We start from the raw sequence: 20,386 nt of genomic DNA, 5'->3' as shown, positions 1-20,386 counted from the left end.
GATGGCTTCTGTTGTGCATTTAACCCCTTCTGCTTAACATTTTATTGGCATGTGCCATGACGATGATATTTGTTTTAATAAGGTTATAACAACGTGCTTCATTCTGTCAACCAGTCACCAAACACAAGTAACAAATGCTATTGATCATTGTTGAGTTATCTTAGCATACAGTTCATGCACACTCTAATTACTAGTAGTTCTTGTATCACCTAATATGCATGGTTCGTGTACAAATGTCAGCTTGTTATAATGGAAAATTTTAGATTTTGATGTCGACAGGAACATGGAGCAGAGTCTACTAACAAGAAAACAACCAAGAGTCCAAGACGCTAGAGGGGGATAAAAAGGTGAAGATGGAGACTTATTCACATAACATAAAAACTGTGTTTACTAGAATGACAAGAAACAGAACAAAGACAACTAAATAGAAGATAAAATTTATAACTATTCTTAGGCATTTTTATGACAATTTTCATTTGCTTCTGTTCAATCAAAATTCTGGAACCTAACGAAACTTGTGATGTCTTACAGAATGCAGAGCATACAGTGACAGTCCATTAATGTGTATCTTCTGATTTCTTTATCTTCTCTTTCTTTCATTTTAGTCCCTAAACTTTCTTCTTATTATTATTCCACTGACATATCTTGTGTCATAGGTCTCTTACTTATACGAATACATGATCGTTTAACTCTTGGAGTTTGAAGGTCAGTATAAAAATTCTATATCAGATAACATATATTGGCAGATATTGAACCAGGTCTATACTAGTCCAAGTGAATTCAACATATTAGTCCCCAATAAAGCTATATCAGCACTCCTCACCAACTCTTTTAATGAATATGGCTTAAAAGAAGAAAAATCAGAGTCTAACAAACAAAATGAAAAAAAAGGAGCAAAGCTTTAAACAAACAGGTACCACAGCTACTTGGCACTAGCCTTTCATGACAATTGACACAGCCTCAGTAATTAATTTAACACCAGAAAAAAAAAAATAAAAAAAAAAAAAAAAAAAAAGTCACTTTAAGCATTTGTATAAAAAAAATTGCATTTCCACAAAACAATTAGAATAAAATTGCATTTTAAAATCTTAAAAATTAAGACCCTAAAACGTAAACAAATTAAACAATTAAAAAGGACAAAAAATAAGCAAATCCAAATACCCCTAAAAGGCTAAAAACTAACCTCGAATTCTGATTTTTGGTTTGAAATTGACTCGAATTTGTTGCAGTAGGAGACGCCTATCAGATTCTTGAATCATAGCACAAAAACCCCTTATGTTGGCTCGAACTTTTGGCTGGTACTTTTTGCTTTTGCTCGAATTAGGGCTATCATTTTTTTTTTTTTAACATTGAGGGAATACAAATTAACTACAACCCAAAAATTCCACAAGCACCACATCAAAATTACAAACGAGTAACAATTTTAATTGAAAACGATCATCAAAAATCTTTAATCAAAACAATGAAAAATAACAACTAAAATCAAATAAATAAAAAGGGTATAAACTGTTACCTGAGTAATATGTGATGAAAACAGTGACAGAGAAAAGTTATGAGATTCGGAGTATGAATATAACTGCGAAATTGAAAACGTATCCAAGCTCCTCTTCCCTTCGTGAATTTAGGGAAAATGATTTGGGGAAGATAAAGATATCAGCTATGGCATATCTAAAAGCCCAAACTCATCTCATTTTTTACAATTTACCATAATAGTGACATTACTTATATCTCAGTTATACATTAGGCACTAATCAGTGAATCACTAGAAATAAGAATTTTATTGAGCAATCAACATTATTATCAAATTACAAATAATAGGCAGGCATAAAATGAAGATCATCTAACAATGGCTCATATTTGATCAAGAATTACATGGGTTATGTAGGCACCAACAATACGAGAAGCAACATATGCACCAGGGACAAGCAAATCAAGGCTTGCATGTAAATGCTCCGTCAAGGCATCAAAACTCCTCATCACTTCTACTATATTCTATCCTATTAAAAATTAGGCTCTTGGTCTTGAGAGTTCCAAAAGTCGAATTGTCTGCAAAACCTTCTTGAAATGCAGACAAACTGTCATGAATGATCACGCCTCTCTTGAGAAGTTGAGATGCTAGTTTACAAGCTATGAAGCAAAACCGGCTGATACAATTGGAGGGACAAAGCTGTGACCTTTGAGTGTTTGCTCAAAGACATGTCCAATCCTGAGAAGTTTCTCCTGTAGCAAACATTTTCAAACAAATGAGAATTTACAGCTGAAACAGCAATTCCTTGGATCAGGTATATTCTATCAACAAGATTGACTTAATAATAAAGTTTTACTTTCACTGAAATAATAATTATTGATCCTTTATAACTTGGAGAGAGAGAGAGAAAGCTTTCCACAAAATGTCTTCCATTTAAATTTCATAAGAGGGGAAAAGGTAATTGGGCTGGACCAAATTCACCAGACCGAGGCTAACTCATCACATATTTCAGCTAAAAAAATTTAGGTCATTACCTCATCAAATGCAGCACCTATCATCTGTAGTCCAACAGGAAGACTGGCAGGCCCACCTTCAGAAAAACCACAAGGCAAAACTAATGCTGGCAAACCAGCCAAGTTCACATTGACCTGAGACAAATGACAAGTAAAATAAATAAACACATTGCATTTCATTAAAACTTGACAATGCACGCTTGGTGATACAAGTAAATGAATTATCAAAATTGGACTTGAAATTACTAGTAAATATTTTACAAGTTCAGAAGCTCTGTAATGTGGAGCATAATTTTTATAATAACAATGAGGTAATCATGTATGATACAATACTGGTAAAAAATCTTAAAAGTTTGTTCCTACTCAGATTAGCAATTGTTGAACCCTTGCAACTGATTCCCAATACCCACATAATACAGAGAAGACAAGAACAGAAAACGATAGTATCAGTGTTAGAAAAATGACTAAGCCAGAAGCCTTACCGTCATTATGTCACCAACATACATTGCCAATGGATCATTCTTCTTTTCACCTATGGATGTTGGCAAAGAAACAAGCAACACTTTGATCAAAAGGAAGGCCAACCAAACAAAAGTCTATTTAGAATAACGTCAGACATACCAATTTTATATGCAGCAGAGGGTGCAGCAGGTGAAATAAGAATGTCATTTTCATCCAGTGCAGCTTTGAAGCTTTTTCGAACCACAGTTCTCACCTGAAAGGTTACCAGAATCAATAATTTCTTCTTGACTCTATAAAGAACTTGATCTTACAAAACACAAATGCTTCCACTGCTAAAGCTGCAAGTGCTTACAGATAACAAGTTCTTATTACTCTGTTGTGGTAAAACTGTAAGATGCCAACAGGTATAGCACACCCAAGACACACATATTTGTTATTTAATTGTGGGACGACAGGTGGGTCCCAAGATAATTTTGTTTAGTGCATAGTAGTTTGCAAAGCGTGCAAGAACACAGATGAGGCAAGTTGTTAATAAGGTTTCCACAGTTGACTTCTTTAAAAAAGGAAGAAGGAACGTCCAGCTGAAAGAGAGGCAGAAGTGATTTTCATGGGACTAGATCATCCACAGCGTGTGACATCAGATGATAGACTTGCAGTGGTAAAGAACTTGATATTTAAATCCAAAAATTGCATTTTGTATATGATCACTTCAAACATCCCACACCCATTTATCTAGTATCCTGGTATAGTTTCAGCCTTGATCTTGAAACGTGCTAAACTCAGGTTCTTTCTGTTTTTTTTTTTTTTTTCCCCCAATCCTTCTTCCCTTAGATATTATGGCAACAATTTCAAATGGGAATCGTCACTCACTCGCCTATACATGGATTTCTAATATCCCCAAAGACATAGCTTACGCACTTAATATGAACTACCCTCAAGAGAAACAGCAAGAGTAGTAGAGATGATTAGAGTCTTATGACCTTCTCCCGCCCTACCATATATGTGTAACATAGTGGGAGTCCAAACTTCAAAGTCTTTTGATGATGGGTCATGGGCCAAATGACATATCTTCACCTTATTTGGAGCTGACTAATGTTCTTCCTTGTTTACCATAACAAAGAGCTGAGGCTTTGTTTTGTTCAATTGATTTTGTCTCACCTTATCTAAACTTATAATTATTTAAAATCATCTGAACTGAAAGGATCAGCATTACACATTTGTGTTTTTTGATGATCTTTTGCCAGTCTCAAGGGTTGACGAGACTTTTCATTTTTTTTCTTAATTTCTGTAAAGCCTCAAATTTGGAGGCAATTCTACATAAATTAATATGTAATATGAAGGAAATACAAGAAATGAAAGAGAAGAATGTTATCTTCATATTCTACAAGGCGATATCCCATCAGATATCTTGGCAACCCTCTTCTGCCAAGAAAATACAACTATTCCTAAAGCAAGCTTCTTTTTGAGAAAATTCTAGCTAAAGCTCAATTTAGCTAGCAGACCTTTTGGAATCATATACTTACCTTTCCCAATAAGATTATAAAGAGGTAAAGATCAATACATATAGGCTATGTTACCTGAAGAGGGGTATGAATATTGGATCCAGGTCCAAATCCGAGTGTTCAACACGAAATTTAAAATATATGGATAATTTTGAAATTATGAACACGGCATTAAATACCTGTGTCCTGATTTTGGACATAGGTATGGGGATACGACATTTATAAAAATTTATTATATACTTCATCATACATCTCCTTTAGGCACACTCGCAAATGCATAATTTCAAACATTAATGTCTTTAAATTCAAACAAGAAACTTATAACGCTTATATTTGGAATACATACATTGGAGCAAATCTATCAACATAACGCATGGCAACTTTTTTTTTTTGCTGGAGTATGAATAACAAAGGAATTCAAAGTAAGTTATGTGAATAATGCCCAATGTCAGAATATGTTGATCAATATGAAACAAAGAAATTATTTATTTATTTATAAGAAAAAAAAAAATGCTTCTAATTTTCAATGTGGGTTTGTTTAAAATGTGGGCTCTTAAGTAGGCAACTTCCAGCCTAAGTTCACAAAATCCCAATCCATAAATAAGAGATATCATGAAATTTGGCCCAACATAAAGCCTACACATGGCAAAGGATAGAAAAAAAAAATTGAAGAAATTAACAGAAGTAAATAAAGGAAAAAGAACATACAAAACAAACATAAAAACACATTTACAGTTTTTACATTACATAATAATGTCACAGGCAACACAGTTACATAATAAAAAATAAATAAATAAAAAAAAGAAAGAAAAAGAAAAAATGATACCTGTTGTGCACGCTTATAATATGCATCATAGTAACCCGCCGAAAGGGCATATGTTCCCATTAATATTCTCCTTTTTACCTACAAAGATGTGGGGGTTATCGTAAAATGTAACCGACATTGTACAAAAACAGTTTGACAAGCAGATGAGCATTAGCCTAAACAGTTAAAACCTAAAACATCACTAAATAAACACACCTCAGGACCGAACCCTCTAGCTCGGGATTCTCCATATAAATTTGTTAGCTCATCAGCAGTTACCTGATTCCCATACCTACAGATGAGGATAAAATCCATTTACAAGCAATTCAATGGTATCACTACCTTTTCTGGATGAATAATTTCCAAACACTACAAGGGTATAATCCATTAGCACAGTGCCACTCATTCACAACAAAGCAGTAAAAGCATCAAATACCCACATGGCTTTGGTTAAAATAATCTGATAATCACAAACCAGCTTTATCAAGAAACCCCTTTCCTCACCCTACAGTGAATATTATTACGCATAGCAAGCTCACCTAACACCATCATAACGTGATAAGTTGGATGAAGACTCGGAGGAGGCAAGTACATAGTAAGCTGGAAGCCCAAGTGAAAAAGAAGGCAGTGACACCTGCAAAAAAGAACAAACACAAGGTTATGTCAATTTAGCCAGTTAGCCCAAATCAACAAATCAGTAGGCGTATCAAAGAATTGAAATTACTTCTGTCACAGAACAGCCAAGGTCTTCCAGATGTGAAGCAGCTTCACGAATTGAAGACACCACATTTGCATCAACACCGTCTTCAAGAGTCTCACGAATAATACCAACTCTGAGTCCTTGGAGTGGCCTGGACTCCAGGATATTTGAAGAAGTGAATTTGGATATGAATTCTGGAACTTCCTGGAAAGTACAATATGCCAAAGCTGAGAATGCAACAAATCTACAGCATGAATCGAGCACACATGTTTCTAAAAATTATGCTCAATCACAGCAACAAGTGTAGCCTGTTTTTGGATTCCAACTGCAGAAAACAGAGAGATTGAAAAGTTCACCAAACAGGGCATTTGATCTGTTTAGAATATGTTTCAAATTGACAATATTATTGGAACAGGCAAGATCGGTGCACAAGTAAAAACTACAATCAGTCATTTTACACAAGTACATGAATTTAATTATTACATCTCAATAACTAATGAGCATGAAAAGACAAATTTGAGTATCCAACCCACATATTTGCTACACACTTTCTGTATAGCAATATGTAGGAGGAACTGTGATCCTTTGCTTACGAAGTAAAAAATGATTTATGAATGCTTACTTGCATGCTACTTGTAGAATCAAATCTATCATGCCCAGAAATTGCTTGAAGAAGAATCCCTGCATCAGCAACCGATGTACCAAAGCAGCCTATAGCATCCAATGATGATGCATAAGCCACAAGTCCATATCTTGAGACACGCCCATATGTTGGCTTCAATCCAACAACCCCACAAAAAGATGCGGGCTGTCTCACACTACCACCTGTGTCACTTCCCAGAGACACCACACATTGCCTTGCAGAAACGGCTGCAGCTGAGCCACCAGATGATCCACCTGGTACACATGACTCATCCCAAGGATTTGTGGTCACCTAAACAGATGCATGACCCGAGTAAACCAACCGATTATCATAGAGAAATTTTAAGACTGAAAAGTTTTTTTTTTTTCACAATATTTAGTGCTCAAAACATTCATTTTAGATGCAACATCTATTTAATCAAAATTTCTAAAGTCCTTAGATCATAAACGGCATACTTAATTACTAATGTATCACTTCATAATGTGGTCCACTAGGACTAAGCATTTCCACCAAAAAGTATTAGAAGCACTTTAGAAAACATTATTGAATTATACTCCCTCTGAAAATTTTCCTGTTTTGACTTTTTTGTAAAATGTGGTATTTTCCACAAATTTTGCAATTCACTCAGTTCTAAAGTTCAAGGTCATAAATTTTACCCAAATTCCTCAAGCTCACACCCTCAAGGGCCTGACATTATATTATAAACAACTGAATAATTTACCTTTACTAAAACCTAACTATGGCTTTTTCGCCAATCAAATACTTCACAAAAAGCTAAAGATAATGTCAAAAAACACACCATAAAAACAGCCTCGTAATTCATGGCCTAAGTTCCTTAATTATTTCATCAACCAATGGCACACATCATTAACAATTAGTCACAATTTCCATTAAATTCATCACTTTAGATCCCCAAAACTACTCATAGAGGTTTGAGCTTAAACCCTTGCTAATGCGGATTAAAATCCATATCACTATTCTCCAATGATGTACACGAGATTTAATCCCAATCCAGGTATTATGTACCACCCCAAGACTTCAATCAATTGAGCTAGTTGGCACATTGTCAAACTTATTACATACAACATACAATAAACATATAGATGAAAGTAAAATTTTATATGCAAATTTGACAAAGTATAAAAAATTAATATGATGCAAACCTGAAAAGCAGAACCTTCAGTGGTACTACCCATCCCAAACTCATCCAAATTAGTCTTCCCGACAACAATTCCACCCAACTCTTTTACCTTCTTCACGGCCGTTGCATCATAAGGTGGCCGATACCCATCTAGAATCTTCGAACCGGCAGTAGAAGGCATATCAGAAGTACAAATATTATCCTTAACACCCACCAAAACACCACCCAACAACCCCACTTCTTCATTCCTCTCAATCTTCCTGTCAACCTCTTCAGCCTGCCTCAAAATACTCTCTTCATCAGCAATATGCAAGAAGCTCCTGAGTTTGGGTTCAGTGATTCGGAGGCGAGTCAAGTAAGACTCAGCGATTTCGACAGCGGTAAGTTGGCGGGTAAGGAGAGAATGGCGGATTGAGAGGATTTGGGAAGTGGGTAAGTTTGTAGTGGGTGGTTGAGTGACGGGTTGAGAGGCGGTTGAGGAAGAAGAGAGGCATTTGAGAGTGAAGGAGTGGAGAGGTTTAGGAGAGAGAATGAAGTGAGGAGAGTGGTGAAGGAGGAGGACTCGTTGGTGGTGGTGCACGGTGGTTAGCATTTTTGCACGGGGGTGGTGTAGAATGGGTGTTATGATAGGATGCACCAGTTCGGATACAGGCACAGACACGGGTACAAAACGGACACGACAAAATGGCAATCCTAAAATAGGGGACATGGGTACAACAAATTACAAAGCATATAATGTATCAATAAGAAAGAGAATTCGACAACTCATTCAATGTACCACTACATAATTGACATCAAAAAGAACCATTTTGTGTAAAACATCTAAACAAACTAACAAAGTGTTATGAGCATTGTCGCACACACAAATAAAAGGACTTAGTTTTACATATCAAGAACCCAAACAATAAAAATCAAGCAACAATTGAATAATTTAAACACTAAATTAACAAGTATCAAGTTATGTTACACACTTTGCAACAACACTTTGCAACAACAATCAATTTGCATATAATTACCAATTTATGTTAGGGCATAATTTATACACAAAAATTACCAATTCGCAGCAACAATCAATCAACATTCAGCATATAATTACCCAGAAAAATCAGTATATAATGAAATTAGTATATATACCATGAAAAATCAGTAAAGCATTACAAATTCACTAATAATCAGTCCCGTCCCTGATTCCAGGGAGAAGGGGTCTAATTTCATAGCTAAATTCTACCATTAATGGGTTCTGCAATACAGTAGCAACTAAATTTGATTCAATAATCAAATACGGTTCATAAATAATTTAAGGGAGGAAAGAAACAAGAAATTACCTCAGAAGCTGCTTCAATGGGAGTTAAAAGTATCAGAAGGCGCTTCAATGGAGAACGTTGAGTGCACTTCAATGGAGAACTGAGAGAGAGTAGCAGGAGGAGAAGGTGGGGACTACATTCATCCGGTTTTTTTTCTTTGTAAGCTGATAATGGTAAACCCATTACTCCACATTTCAGGGGCATTTAGGTAATTTTATTAGGTGATACCTATTCCGTCAATGATTACACGGAATAATCAAATTTGGTTCATGTAGCCGACTCTATTTTTGGAATTAAGGTTTTGATTGATTGAGTTGAGGAGAGAGGCAATGTTGATGTCATAGTTATGTGACTTATGTCTTATGATCCGACAAGGATTTTTTTTTTTAAGTATGCCCACACTGAAGTTTAGCTCTAACGTTATTCGGATTTGACCCGAGTCGCAAACCTGCCTACCATGAGTCTTCTAACAAGAGTTTCTACATTTTGGTGAAGCTTGAACTCGAAACCTCCCTTAAGTGACATCAAGTTGCTTACTACTTTAACCAACTCTTATTGGTAATCGAATCGGGATAATGGTATAGACACACAGATGTGTCAATTCGAGTGTTCGGGACAAGCTTGGTAAGGTTGATTTAAGTCAATCAATTTTTAAATTTGAGTCATACTAAATTATTGTGTCCAAACAAGTTTATAACTGAATTTAATTTTTTTTTTTCCAAGTTGGGTTAGCTGAGTAGCTAGATTTTTGACACATCTAGAGACACTTATCTTATTCACCCCACTTCATGTGTTCATGATATACTATTAGACCCAAGAAGAGATTGGTGGCAAGGAAGCAACATGAGTTGGTTATGTTGGAGATACCGTAAAAAAAATTACAAGATTACATCAAACGTAGATAATTACTAGGTTTTTGGTCTTTACACTTTTTTTTCTTATATTGTTTCTTAACTTTGAGCAACATTGGAAGCATCTCAAAGGAGCAAGCTGGTCTTTTCACCTACACAAGATGAGCTATTTATGTCATCTAATTTCATCAATTCAGTTTGTGATGGCAAATTGACTTTGTCAGCTATACTAAATTCACAAAATATTAGGAAATTGATGAAGTTCTCAATTTTGCAATAATGGGAGTCAAGAAAATCAATGGAGAAAGAAAACGCACAAGCAAATGACAAACACTTACCATTTGAAGTTAATTATTGCCACTAGAGAAACAAAGTATTTCTCAACACGGGGAACCAAACAGCCAAGTTTCAAGATAATACAAATTTCTCAACTTGAGAAACAAATTTTGTTTTTTTAGGGGATATTCAAGTCTTTTTGCAAACTTTACTTGTGATAAGCGTCATTTACATATTTTTTTGCTTGGAAGGCGTTAACTGGACGTTACCTCTCTCATTAGTGGATCGCCAAATGGAGCTTGAATTCTTCAACGAACAATGGAGGTCGAGGAAATCCATAGAGGAGGGCATGCAAAAGCCTACCATTTTGGGCCTGTGTTCATTTGTGGTCATCGGTGGGTTTCATAGCATGGGTTGTATTAGTGGTGGTTAAGTTGAACGAGAAAAAACATTCTTAGCTTGTAGCTCTTGGAATGCCAATGTTAAAGTTTACAGTTGGGTCCCCAACGTGCTAGTTGCATTACCAATCCATTTTTCAACTCCCACGCCAGACGGTACAATGGTTGTCGAGGTAGTTCTTGGTTGCTAACTTGCTATTATGGTGATGGTGGTCACCGACGACCTTCTAGGTTGCTAAGGTAGTGGACTGATGGTTACATCACTTACATGACTTAGGAAGGGCTAAATTGGGATGAAGTGGGATAAGTAAGGTATTGCTATCCCTTACTGATTTTGTTAGAGCACTTACAACAAAGAAAAAAAAAATCTCTTCAAGATGCTTTTTTTTTTTTTTTTTTTTTTTTTTTTTTTTTTTTTTTGTGGTGAAATAATACCTCGCCAACGAAATTCCCCAAATTTTTTTTAGAGATTGTGAAAAAATCTCTTTGGAGAATTTTTTCTCCAATTTCCTTACACATGTGGGCTTAAGTTGATGGTTTCTTATTGTTTTTGTGTTTTTTATTACTCCGTATTTTGTATGGTAAAAAGTAAACAAGAGACTGGTGTTGGAAATTTTGGGTTTATTTTTTGTGGGACGAAAAAAATTCTTTCTTAAAAAATCTGGCGTGGAGAAGAGGGAAAGGGTAAAGAGAGTGTGAGGAGGGAATTCATTTTTTCTTTGGTGATAGTGCTCTAGTTCAATAAATTTAGGTGTTTGATTCAAGTATCTAAAGTATGAGGTATGAGTTTAAAATGAATGAAACTCATACCTATGGTTTGTTTTTATAAATTTCAATTTTGAAACCCGTACCTCAAATCACCGAGGTATGGGGTTTTGAAACCCAAGGGCGGAGGTGGGTATGAGCCATACCCATACCTTCTGCTTCAAATTAGAAGAAAAACATATTATTCCCAACTCAAAACCAAACAAATGGAATCAAGTATCAAGTTCCAAATCCATACCATCCTGATTTTATTCTTCATTCCAAACCCATATCATTATTTGAACCAAACACACCCTAAGTTGGCAGTATTTTATTATTCACATTTACCAATGTACGGAGTAACATTTTAACATGATAGAGACATCTTTCAACTTTTGAAATTGCCAGATTTGCTACCAGTCTACCACCTTCTATAGGTGGTTTACTAATCACACATTTAAATACCATGCCAAATCATCCTAGTGAACTTAAAAATTTAAAAGTAAGCACAGAAAAAAAAATAAAAAAAATGCATTGCTCAAGCAAACTCCCACAGCATCATCCACTTCCATGGACACAACATCATCTCTCCTCTCGTTCATCTCTTCTCTCTTTCCCCACTTCCTCCTTCACTCTTCTTCTTCCTTCTAACTCACCTCTTACACTTCACTGCACTAACACTACCAAAGTTCTTGCCATGGCAAAAAGAAGCTTCCCCACCAAACAAAACGACTTCGCTTCAAGTATGCCTCATTTTCCCACTTTAATTCATTCTTCTATTTCTTAATTTTTGTGGGGTTTCTTCCTTTTTTTGGGTGATTTATTTGTTAATTTTTGTGGGTTTTCTTTGGGTAATTTATTTATTTGTAAATTTTTGTGGGTTTTCTTTGGGTAATTTATTTATTTGTAAATTTTTGTGGGTTTTGAATATAGGTGTTGATTTGCAGTTTGAGTCACCACTGAAAATTGTTGAATATCCAGACCCAAAGCTTAGAGCCAAGAACAAGCCAATTGATAAGTTTGATGATAATTTGAAGAAATTGGTTGATGAAATGTTTGATGTTATGTACAAGTAAGGTTTTTTTTTTTTTTTTTTGGGGACAAATTGTTATGTATTTATATGGTAGTTAAATACTCAAATTATGATATTGTCTATATGATTGCAGGATGAATTGGCATATTAATTTGATTATTTTGCTTAATTGTTTGAATGAATTGTTCTTCCTGTTTAATTTTGATATCAATTACTCTCTTGATGAATATTAAGTAGTCTATAGTAAATTTCTATTTAGATGGTATAATTTAGAAGTTTAGAATTAAGATGGTGAAAATCAAAGGTGAAATGTGTATCTATAATGTAGAGGTAAAGGTCTTTCTACAATCTTAAGAAGGGTATCCTCTAAGTTTTCGAATGAGTTTTCAAATATGAAATGTGTTCAATATGGATAATTGCTTCGTCTTCATGAATTTTTGGTGCAATAAAGGATTAGTATTCCTAGTATTGGAGGATTTGCAGGTTATACCTTTTGTCTCGGAGCTTCATTTGGAATTGTTTTAGAAAAACAAAACTCATGCATTGGGGTTTGGTGCTACCTTGGTGAGGAGGAAAGAATTTAATTTTTTTTGCTGCTTGGATTTAGGGATTATATTTTGGATATCGGTGCATTTCAAGAAGAGATGGCTTATATTTGGGTTGTCTGTTGCTCTTTTGAGCGACTTAACAAATGACATGACGAACTTATGTCTTATGTCTTATGACCATAGACCACTATACCACAAGTCCACAAGGTTATGTTGGGTGGGATGATGACCTCAAGGATAATGGGTTATAATCTATAATTACAGAGTTAGACTTGTGCAAATATACTCAATAAAAAATGTGTAGAATCTCAATAAGGGAGCCTCACAATGACTAGGGGCACATATCCCTCTGTAGGTTTTTGCAAGCTCAAAACATGAAAGATGGGGATTTGTTTTGTGATGGTATAAGCTGTTACAGGCTTTTTACCTTGTAACGTCTTATCTTAAACTAAAATACTAAATCAAAGGGAGGATCATTTGAGGGGTGGGGGTGGGAAGTGGTGAAATTTTTTTATTTATATTTTTATAGATGGAATATTGGAATTATAGTTTTATGGCTAATAGAGAAATGCTATTTGCTGTATTTTTACTTGTGATATTACTTACAAAATATTTCTGTTAGGTTTGATTTTTCTAGATTATGACTTTTATTTACAGGGTTGTGAACAATACTTGTTGGCTTCCTTTTCTGCAGAACTGATGGGATTGGACTCTCGGCTCCTCAAGTAGGCATTAACGTCCAGCTTATGGTGTTCAACCCTGTTGGTGAGCGTGGTGAGGGAGAAGAAATTGTTCTTGTAAATCCAAGTGTGAGCCAGTACTCGCTAAAGAAAACGCTTTTTAATGAAGGCTGTCTATCTTTTCCTGGATTATATGCTGATGTACAGGTACTTTTTTTCTACCCAGATGATGAAAGCTCTCGTGCAACATGATAGTTGATGCATTTGGGACTTACATTATTTTCAGTGAAAGATGTAGCAAATGTTGTTCAATTAACTGATTACACTTGCCTGTGAGGTCATGTCGAGAGTTGTTAATCGCTTTCAAGCTCCTTTAATATATGTTGAATAATTAAAGGAAGTATTATGGAGTTTAATTATTTGTGGCTGGAATGCTAGGCTGGCTTGAACTATTGTGGTGTGAAAAGTTTTACGATAGTAAATATTGTTTCTTCTTTGGCATACCACATACTACTCTAGTTCTGTAGAATTAACATTATAAATTGAACAAGTTCTGGATAGCTGTTATCTACAAGTTCTGTAGAATTAACATTATAAATTGTCTTGGAATTACATATCCATTGCTCAAAAACACATTTTCTATGCTGGGTTAAGATTGTGGTGGTTGGGCATTGTAAATGGAAGGGATGGGCTGTCGAACATCTAGCTTGAATCTTCTAGTTCTCACTCTTCAGCCATCTGCTCTTTTGATAAAATTTAAAACTGATGCCAAACATGTTTTTTCTTAGTTTTCACCATCAATGAATATTTTCGTTTGTCTCCAATATGCATTCTGTTTCCTCTTCTTATTTATTGATCAAGTTGCATGAGGGAGACACTTAAGACATGGTTCACAGTTTTTGTCCCTTGTCCTTCTGGAGTATATATATATATTTAGCAGATCAGTAGAAATTAAATTCAATTCAACCAAGAGAGAAATTTTGTAAACTAAGATTAATTCCCTATTACTGAGGTTCTTTTGACTGTCATTGAACACAACAATGATATAACATTACTGATGCACTATTTGTATCTCCATAGGAATATAGGATAACCATTAACCTGAGCTTAAACTAGCACGATTACTTGTTCTTTTTACACTAACGTATGTTCTTATAGTAATAGTGTAAGTGTAATGTACCACATATTTATTTAGCCTATCCAGTAATGACATTATCCTGATTCTTCTTTATTTTCTGGTTGGGTTGAGCAAACTGCAAAGTCATCAATGCTAGACTCCTTGGTGAAGCAACCAGATTGACCACTGAATGAAATACATCTGTCTTTACATGTTTTCAGCTGTAGTATTTTGGTTGTTTTTTCTGTTATCAACGGTCTATGTCTATGATCTTTGTTGCAGAGACCAGAATCTGTCAAGATTAATGCCCAGGATATTAGTGGTTCAAAATTCACAGTTACTTTATCCAGCCTTCCTGCTCGTGTATTCCAACATGAGTTTGACCATTTGCAGGTAGGCCACAATATATATTACTGCTCTTTTTTTTTTTTTTTTTTTTTTTTTTAATAACTATTTTCTTTTTTGAGGGGTGGGGGGTGGGTGGGTGTTACTGCTGGATTGACCAATGTAAATATTCTAACTTATGAAGCTATGTAATGTTATTAAAAATCAAAATAAAACTCCTTTAGGAATTTGGATTAATTATCATGGTGTCAATTAAAGTGAATGAGCATATTATGTCAAGTATGATTTTGTAGAACAAGAGTCCCATACTCCCATGCCCTGTTGTTAATTTGTCATGTACTCCCTCCGTCCCTAAATTAGTGGCCTATTTTAACATTTATTACTCACATAATAAAGAGAAATGGGTCTCTAATAAAAGGACAGAGGGAGTATTGTTTATCATGATGGAAATCTTGTAATTTTCCAATTTGTAGCTTACTTTTTATTTTTGATGTAACACTTGTCACAGAGTCTCAAAGTTGTGTCACTCATCTGAAGCAATAAGCATCTGAAATTTACTATTCTGATAACCTAATGTTTAATCTTTAAATTGTTTGTTCTTTGATAGTAATTTATTTTTTGTCAATATTGACGTTCAAGTCTCTCTATATCGTACGATTCCTTATGACGATTCATGTTAGCCGGCCCCAAAAAATTTTGGGACTACGGCTTTGTTGTTGTTGTATTGACGTCCAAGTTTCTAAATTCATCATACTTCGAACAACATCACATAATTGAATCCTGTTCTTTTTAATACTTCTATTAATGTTCACTTTTCATATTATCCTCTGTTATATACTTATATGCTTTTTACCATGCAAATCCTGACAAGCATATAAAAGCTATGGACCATAATGTTATTTTCTGGAAATTCATTCCCTGATCTTAATCTCACCCCATTCCATTCACTTCATACCTTGAGCACTCACCACCACTGGCTTCTCTGTTTGTGCTGCTAACCTTGTGAGCAGCTTGATAACCCTTTTTTTTTCCTCTGATATATATTTTCAACATCAACATCATGCTTTCACACTAATGCCTTTTGAGTATTTTGTTTGTCTTGGTTGATATGATCCACTATCTTCTATTTATCTCTACTAACTTTTTAATTTTGTCATTGAATATAGACAAAACTCTCAAGATTATCCCTACTACTTCTTTTATCACATTTTTTAATCAAAAATTTGTTTGGCTGTATACCTTAAAGTTGGTATATGACTATTGAAGATGTCTTTACTTTTGCAATTATTCTAGAATAAGAGGATGTATGAGTTTTCATTTTGTTTTGAAATGCTAGTGTCTCCTCTATAGCTTACATCTTACATTCTTTCTCACAAATTTTCAGGGCATCCTCTTCTTTGAGAGAATGACAGATGAAGAACTTGACACCATACGTGATGGCTTACAGGTAATATGGTTATCAAAGGCTTTTCAAATGATTGAATTTGAAGTCATTTAATTTTCCTTCATTTTGGTGGACTTGTAGAGTTCTAATAATAAAATTAAAATAAAAAAACTTCTTTTTTACTTTGATTTTCTTCTTTTTTTGATGGCAGAAAATAAGCCTTAGCGCATAGATGAGTGTAGTAGTGAAATGAATCCAATAAGTTGTCTAGGAATATTATGTAGATATTTCATCTCATTACAGTTTAGCCTTAGCATTGGATTGCTGAAAGAAGGGATTTACATGTTTTGCTTGTTCATCATTATTTAACTTTAACATTCAGGAGTTACTGTATAAATTTGAGAGTTGATAATTGACTCTTGCCAGTATCATGAATGATGAATTGTAGCGGGTAATAAAATCCATTTCAAGTATGATATAATTAAAGGATTATGGACTAAACAGACTTTGGGACTACTAGAAGTGACACTGGTTTTCAGGTTTATTCTCCTGATGTTGTGCAGCTCGTATAATGATAAAAGGCTTGTATTTAAAGTGTTATACTGTGAAGTAGAGTGGATTTTTGTGGGATTTTGTTTGCTTAGCTTTTAACTTCAAACTTTTTTCATTGCTTGTAAATTATATGTTGATGCACTTCTGTTGTAATATTCTGAAATAATAAGGTAAGCGAGAACCTTGTGAATTTAAATTATGAGTTTAGCTTTAGGAGATAAAGGAACTTACAAGAGAAGATGTATCACATATATAAATAATACGGAGTAACCTCTATTTTATGCAAATTCGCTTAAGGTCCAATATTTGTTTTTTAAAAAAGTACTTGTATTAAAGAGAACATCACTATCCCTTTGCACAACTCTACAAGTTTTCACAAAGTATCTCAAGACTTATCTCGTTTAGTTTAAAGCTCTTGAGACTTCAAATGTTTCACAGAATGACTTTTAATTTTCTCCGTGTGCAACTCAAAACAGGCATTGGAGTTAAAGTATGAGAAAAGCACCAGATTGTCAAGACCTGAGAGCATTGAAACTCGAAAAAGAAGGAAAACTGGTGTTGGTTTTGGAAAATCTTAATCAAGGATTACTACAGTATCACCCATGAAAGAACAAATTCCTTCAGATTTCAAAGGTTGATCATCCCATACAGCCCGAATTTCCTGTTCTTTTGAACCGCCTTATAAATAAATTAGGCCTTTGAGGAAGAGGGGCTCACAACTGATGTTCTGTAGAGACTGAGCTGCTGCCCTAAATTGAACATTATACTTCCTTGACTTAGGGTCATGGTTGAGAAGTCTTAGAACTCTTATGTAAAGATGTGTACGTTATATGCAAAGAAACCGACTCGTTTCTGTGTATATGCACTTAGTTCCTTCTGTTTTTTTTTTTTTTTTTTTTTTTTTTTTTTGAAAGGCTGAGAAGTCTTAGAACTTTTATGATTACATTATTTGCAAGGAGATCGACTCTTTTCTGTGTATATGGACTTAGTTCCTGGTTTTATTCGATTTACTTGTTTTCAGATGCAGCTAGTTACAAAGTAAATGGAGTTATTGAGGAGAACGCCCATTTGAGTTGCTTGTTATCGTTCAATAGTGCTGTTCTATTTTTACAATCACAATTACTGAGAGCGAGAGAATGATCAACTTGGTTAGCTTTATCAATTCATTCTAATATCTCAACTCTCAAGAAGGATTTATAGTCAACTTTTGAATTATCATATAGTATGTCGTATCTGATTATAAAATAGAACAGAATCATTGTAGTATGTCATATTAAATTATGGAAGTTTTACAGCATTTTAAATGCATTTCAGGATTATCCATCGATATCCAGAAATCTTCAGCCATTTTCCCTAGGAAAATGAATTGCAATGTAAGAAAATCAATTTGTGATATTTGCCAAATTTCTAATACTACCAACTTTGGAAAATATCTAGGTATTATTATTAGCCATAAAAGTTTGTCTAACCTAGATTTTTCCCTCTTTTGTCTAAAACTTGTTCCAGAATTAGGGCTTGGCAAGCAAAACTTCTAAATATGGCAGGTCGGTGTACTCTTATTAAATCTGTCCTTAGTTCCTACCCCGTTTATGCCATGCAATCTAATATTCTATCTATTAGTGTGCTTCATGATATTCAATGGAGTTGTAAACAATTTCTTTGGAATTGCGTTAATCGATCTAGATATATCCCTAGGACAACTTGGAATGTGGTTTGTGACCCTATGGCCAAAGGTGGTCTAGGTATAAGGGATTTAAGAAGATGGAACCTTTCTTTTATGGCTAAGTTAGGTTAGAAAATTTTAACTCAACCATCGAAATTGTGGGTTAAAATTTTAACAGCTAAATACCTTAAATACAGTAATTTAATTGATTATAATCAAAAGAATACTGACTCCATTATTTGGAAGGACATTCTTGCTAGCAGGGACATTCTCAAATCTGGTATTGTTATTAATATTGGGGATGGAGAGGATACATCCTGTGGTTTCATCACTGGATTGGTGATTGCCTTCTTTACCTTCTCCCAAATATCAATATTCCAGACTCTAAAGGCCATTGGCGTGTTTCTAATATCATTATAAACAACAATTGGTTTTTGAATGATGTCTTACACATAATCCCTAACCATATATGCACCTTAATTTTGGCTCATCCTCTCCCTCAACTTACTCATGTTAAAGATAGATTGCAGTGGTCCTTGGATAAACATGGTCATTTTACTATAAAATCAGCCTATAACTCTACTCTCACCCCTTCCATTTAAACTCTACTTTTCTTTCTTCATTTTCCTGGAAAACCCTATGGAAAATAAATGCCCCCTATAAGTACAAAATGCTAGCTTGGAACTTGGTTAGGGACATTTTACCAACAGGTAGCACCCTTAGAAAAAAAATCAAAAGCTTTGATCTTATTTGCATTTGATGTGAATACTCTACTGAGGATTCCATCCACATCTTTCGTGAATGCCCTAACTCTTCAGCATTCTGGTCTTTGTTTTTGAAAAACTTTCTAGCTTTTCAGTTGATTTAAATAAATTCTATAATTCTAATCTTCAAGATTGGTTGACTTTAAATCTTACTGGTACTTCAGAGTGGAAAACAGCCTTTTTGGTTGCTATTTGGCATTTTGGAAAACTAGGAACATGACTATTTTTGAACAGAAAATGCTTTTTTTTTTTCCAGTCAACTTTAACAAATTCCTAGTGGACTATCTTTTCTGTCTTAAATTAAAGCAGGGCCGTTTGGATTTGCCATCTTCTTCTACTGCTCCTCCTAGCAGAATTTGGGCTCCCCCTGTTATTTCAAGCTTAATACTGTTGGATCCTGGATGAGTTTTGATAATGCGGGTGTAGGTGGGGTAATCAGGTGTTCTAAGGGGCTGTGACAGGAGGGTTTTGCCATAATTTTCAATGCTTTATCTACTGCTTCTTCAGAGCTACTTGCTATCAGGGAAGGGCTTCTTACAGCCTGGAAGAGGAAAATGCAGCTCCTTATTCTGGAAACTGATGCGGATGCTTTAACAAAAAATGCTCAAAAGCCCTGACTCCTTCAAGGATTCTGACCTTGGAAATATTATCAAAGATGTGGCCTCCCTTTTGGAAAGGGACTGGACTGTCAACATTCTCCATATTACCCGAACTGTTAACCATGTTGCCGATAAACTAGCAATGCGTGGCAGAACTGTGGTGAAGAAAGGAGACAAGGAGACTTATTTCTACCCCCTGCTGAAGTCTTTGAAGCTTATGGAAATGAGATCCCAAGGCACCATACTGCAGCTTAACCCCTTTGATGAGCTGCTTCCTATTGCTCCCTATACTCACAATGATACACGCAAGATGTATTTTGTATATATATGTAGCTATTACTATCTTATCTTATCTTTTAGCTCTTATATTTGTTTCTATGTTTCCTACCTCTCA

General features: G+C 34.8%; 2 protein-coding genes across 2 annotated transcripts; one reads left to right on the top strand and one right to left on the bottom strand.

Annotated features, from left to right (window-relative positions):
- Positions 1 to 1,755: 1,755 nt before the first annotated feature.
- LOC110708387 (glutamyl-tRNA(Gln) amidotransferase subunit A, chloroplastic/mitochondrial-like) lies at positions 1,756 to 9,613 on the bottom strand. The gene is made up of 11 exons (XM_021886516.1): positions 9,060 to 9,613; positions 7,757 to 8,427; positions 6,573 to 6,884; positions 5,975 to 6,154; positions 5,790 to 5,884; positions 5,467 to 5,542; positions 5,272 to 5,349; positions 3,103 to 3,196; positions 2,964 to 3,013; positions 2,503 to 2,616; positions 1,756 to 2,220 (listed from the first exon to the last, which is right to left on the bottom strand). Exons 2-11 carry the CDS (start codon positions 8,324 to 8,326, stop codon positions 2,128 to 2,130), a joined length of 1,662 nt encoding a protein of 553 aa, XP_021742208.1. The 5' UTR covers positions 8,327 to 8,427; positions 9,060 to 9,613; the 3' UTR covers positions 1,756 to 2,127.
- Positions 9,614 to 11,652: 2,039 nt separating this feature from the next.
- On the top strand, positions 11,653 to 18,027 carry LOC110708386 (peptide deformylase 1B, chloroplastic/mitochondrial-like). Its single transcript, XM_021886515.1, has 6 exons — positions 11,653 to 12,050; positions 12,241 to 12,379; positions 13,583 to 13,775; positions 14,968 to 15,078; positions 16,415 to 16,477; positions 17,443 to 18,027. Exons 1-6 carry the CDS (start codon positions 11,774 to 11,776, stop codon positions 17,542 to 17,544), a joined length of 885 nt encoding a protein of 294 aa, XP_021742207.1. The 5' UTR covers positions 11,653 to 11,773; the 3' UTR covers positions 17,545 to 18,027.
- Positions 18,028 to 20,386: the final 2,359 nt, after the last annotated feature.

This window comes from Chenopodium quinoa, unplaced genomic scaffold, assembly GCF_001683475.1.
Source record: "Chenopodium quinoa cultivar QQ74 unplaced genomic scaffold, ASM168347v1, whole genome shotgun sequence".
NCBI classification, from domain to species: Eukaryota; Viridiplantae; Streptophyta; class Magnoliopsida; order Caryophyllales; family Amaranthaceae; genus Chenopodium; species Chenopodium quinoa.
Note: the sequence above shows the minus strand (reverse complement) of the source record. Positions and strands in the feature narration are given on the sequence as shown.

What these genes read in the sequence shown, in the direction of transcription:
- LOC110708386 (XM_021886515.1), top strand. Translation starts at nt 11,774, where the DNA reads ATGCCAAATCATCCTAGTGAACTTAAAAATTTAAAAGTAAGCACAGAA. An exon ending in ATGAGTTTGACCATTTGCAG is followed by an intron (nt 15,079 to 16,414) that starts GTAGGCCACAAT and finishes ACAAATTTTCAG; the next exon opens with GGCATCCTCTTCTTTGAGAG. An exon ending in CCATACGTGATGGCTTACAG is followed by an intron (nt 16,478 to 17,442) that starts GTAATATGGTTA and finishes AACTCAAAACAG; the next exon opens with GCATTGGAGTTAAAGTATGA.
- LOC110708387 (XM_021886516.1), bottom strand. Translation starts at nt 8,326, where the DNA reads ATGCTAACCACCGTGCACCACCACCAACGAGTCCTCCTCCTTCACCAC. An exon ending in CTAGAGGGTTCGGTCCTGAG is followed by an intron (nt 5,350 to 5,466) that starts GTGTGTTTATTT and finishes ACATCTTTGTAG; the next exon opens with GTAAAAAGGAGAATATTAAT. An exon ending in TAGGTGCTGCATTTGATGAG is followed by an intron (nt 2,221 to 2,502) that starts GTAATGACCTAA and finishes TGTTTGCTACAG; the next exon opens with GAGAAACTTCTCAGGATTGG.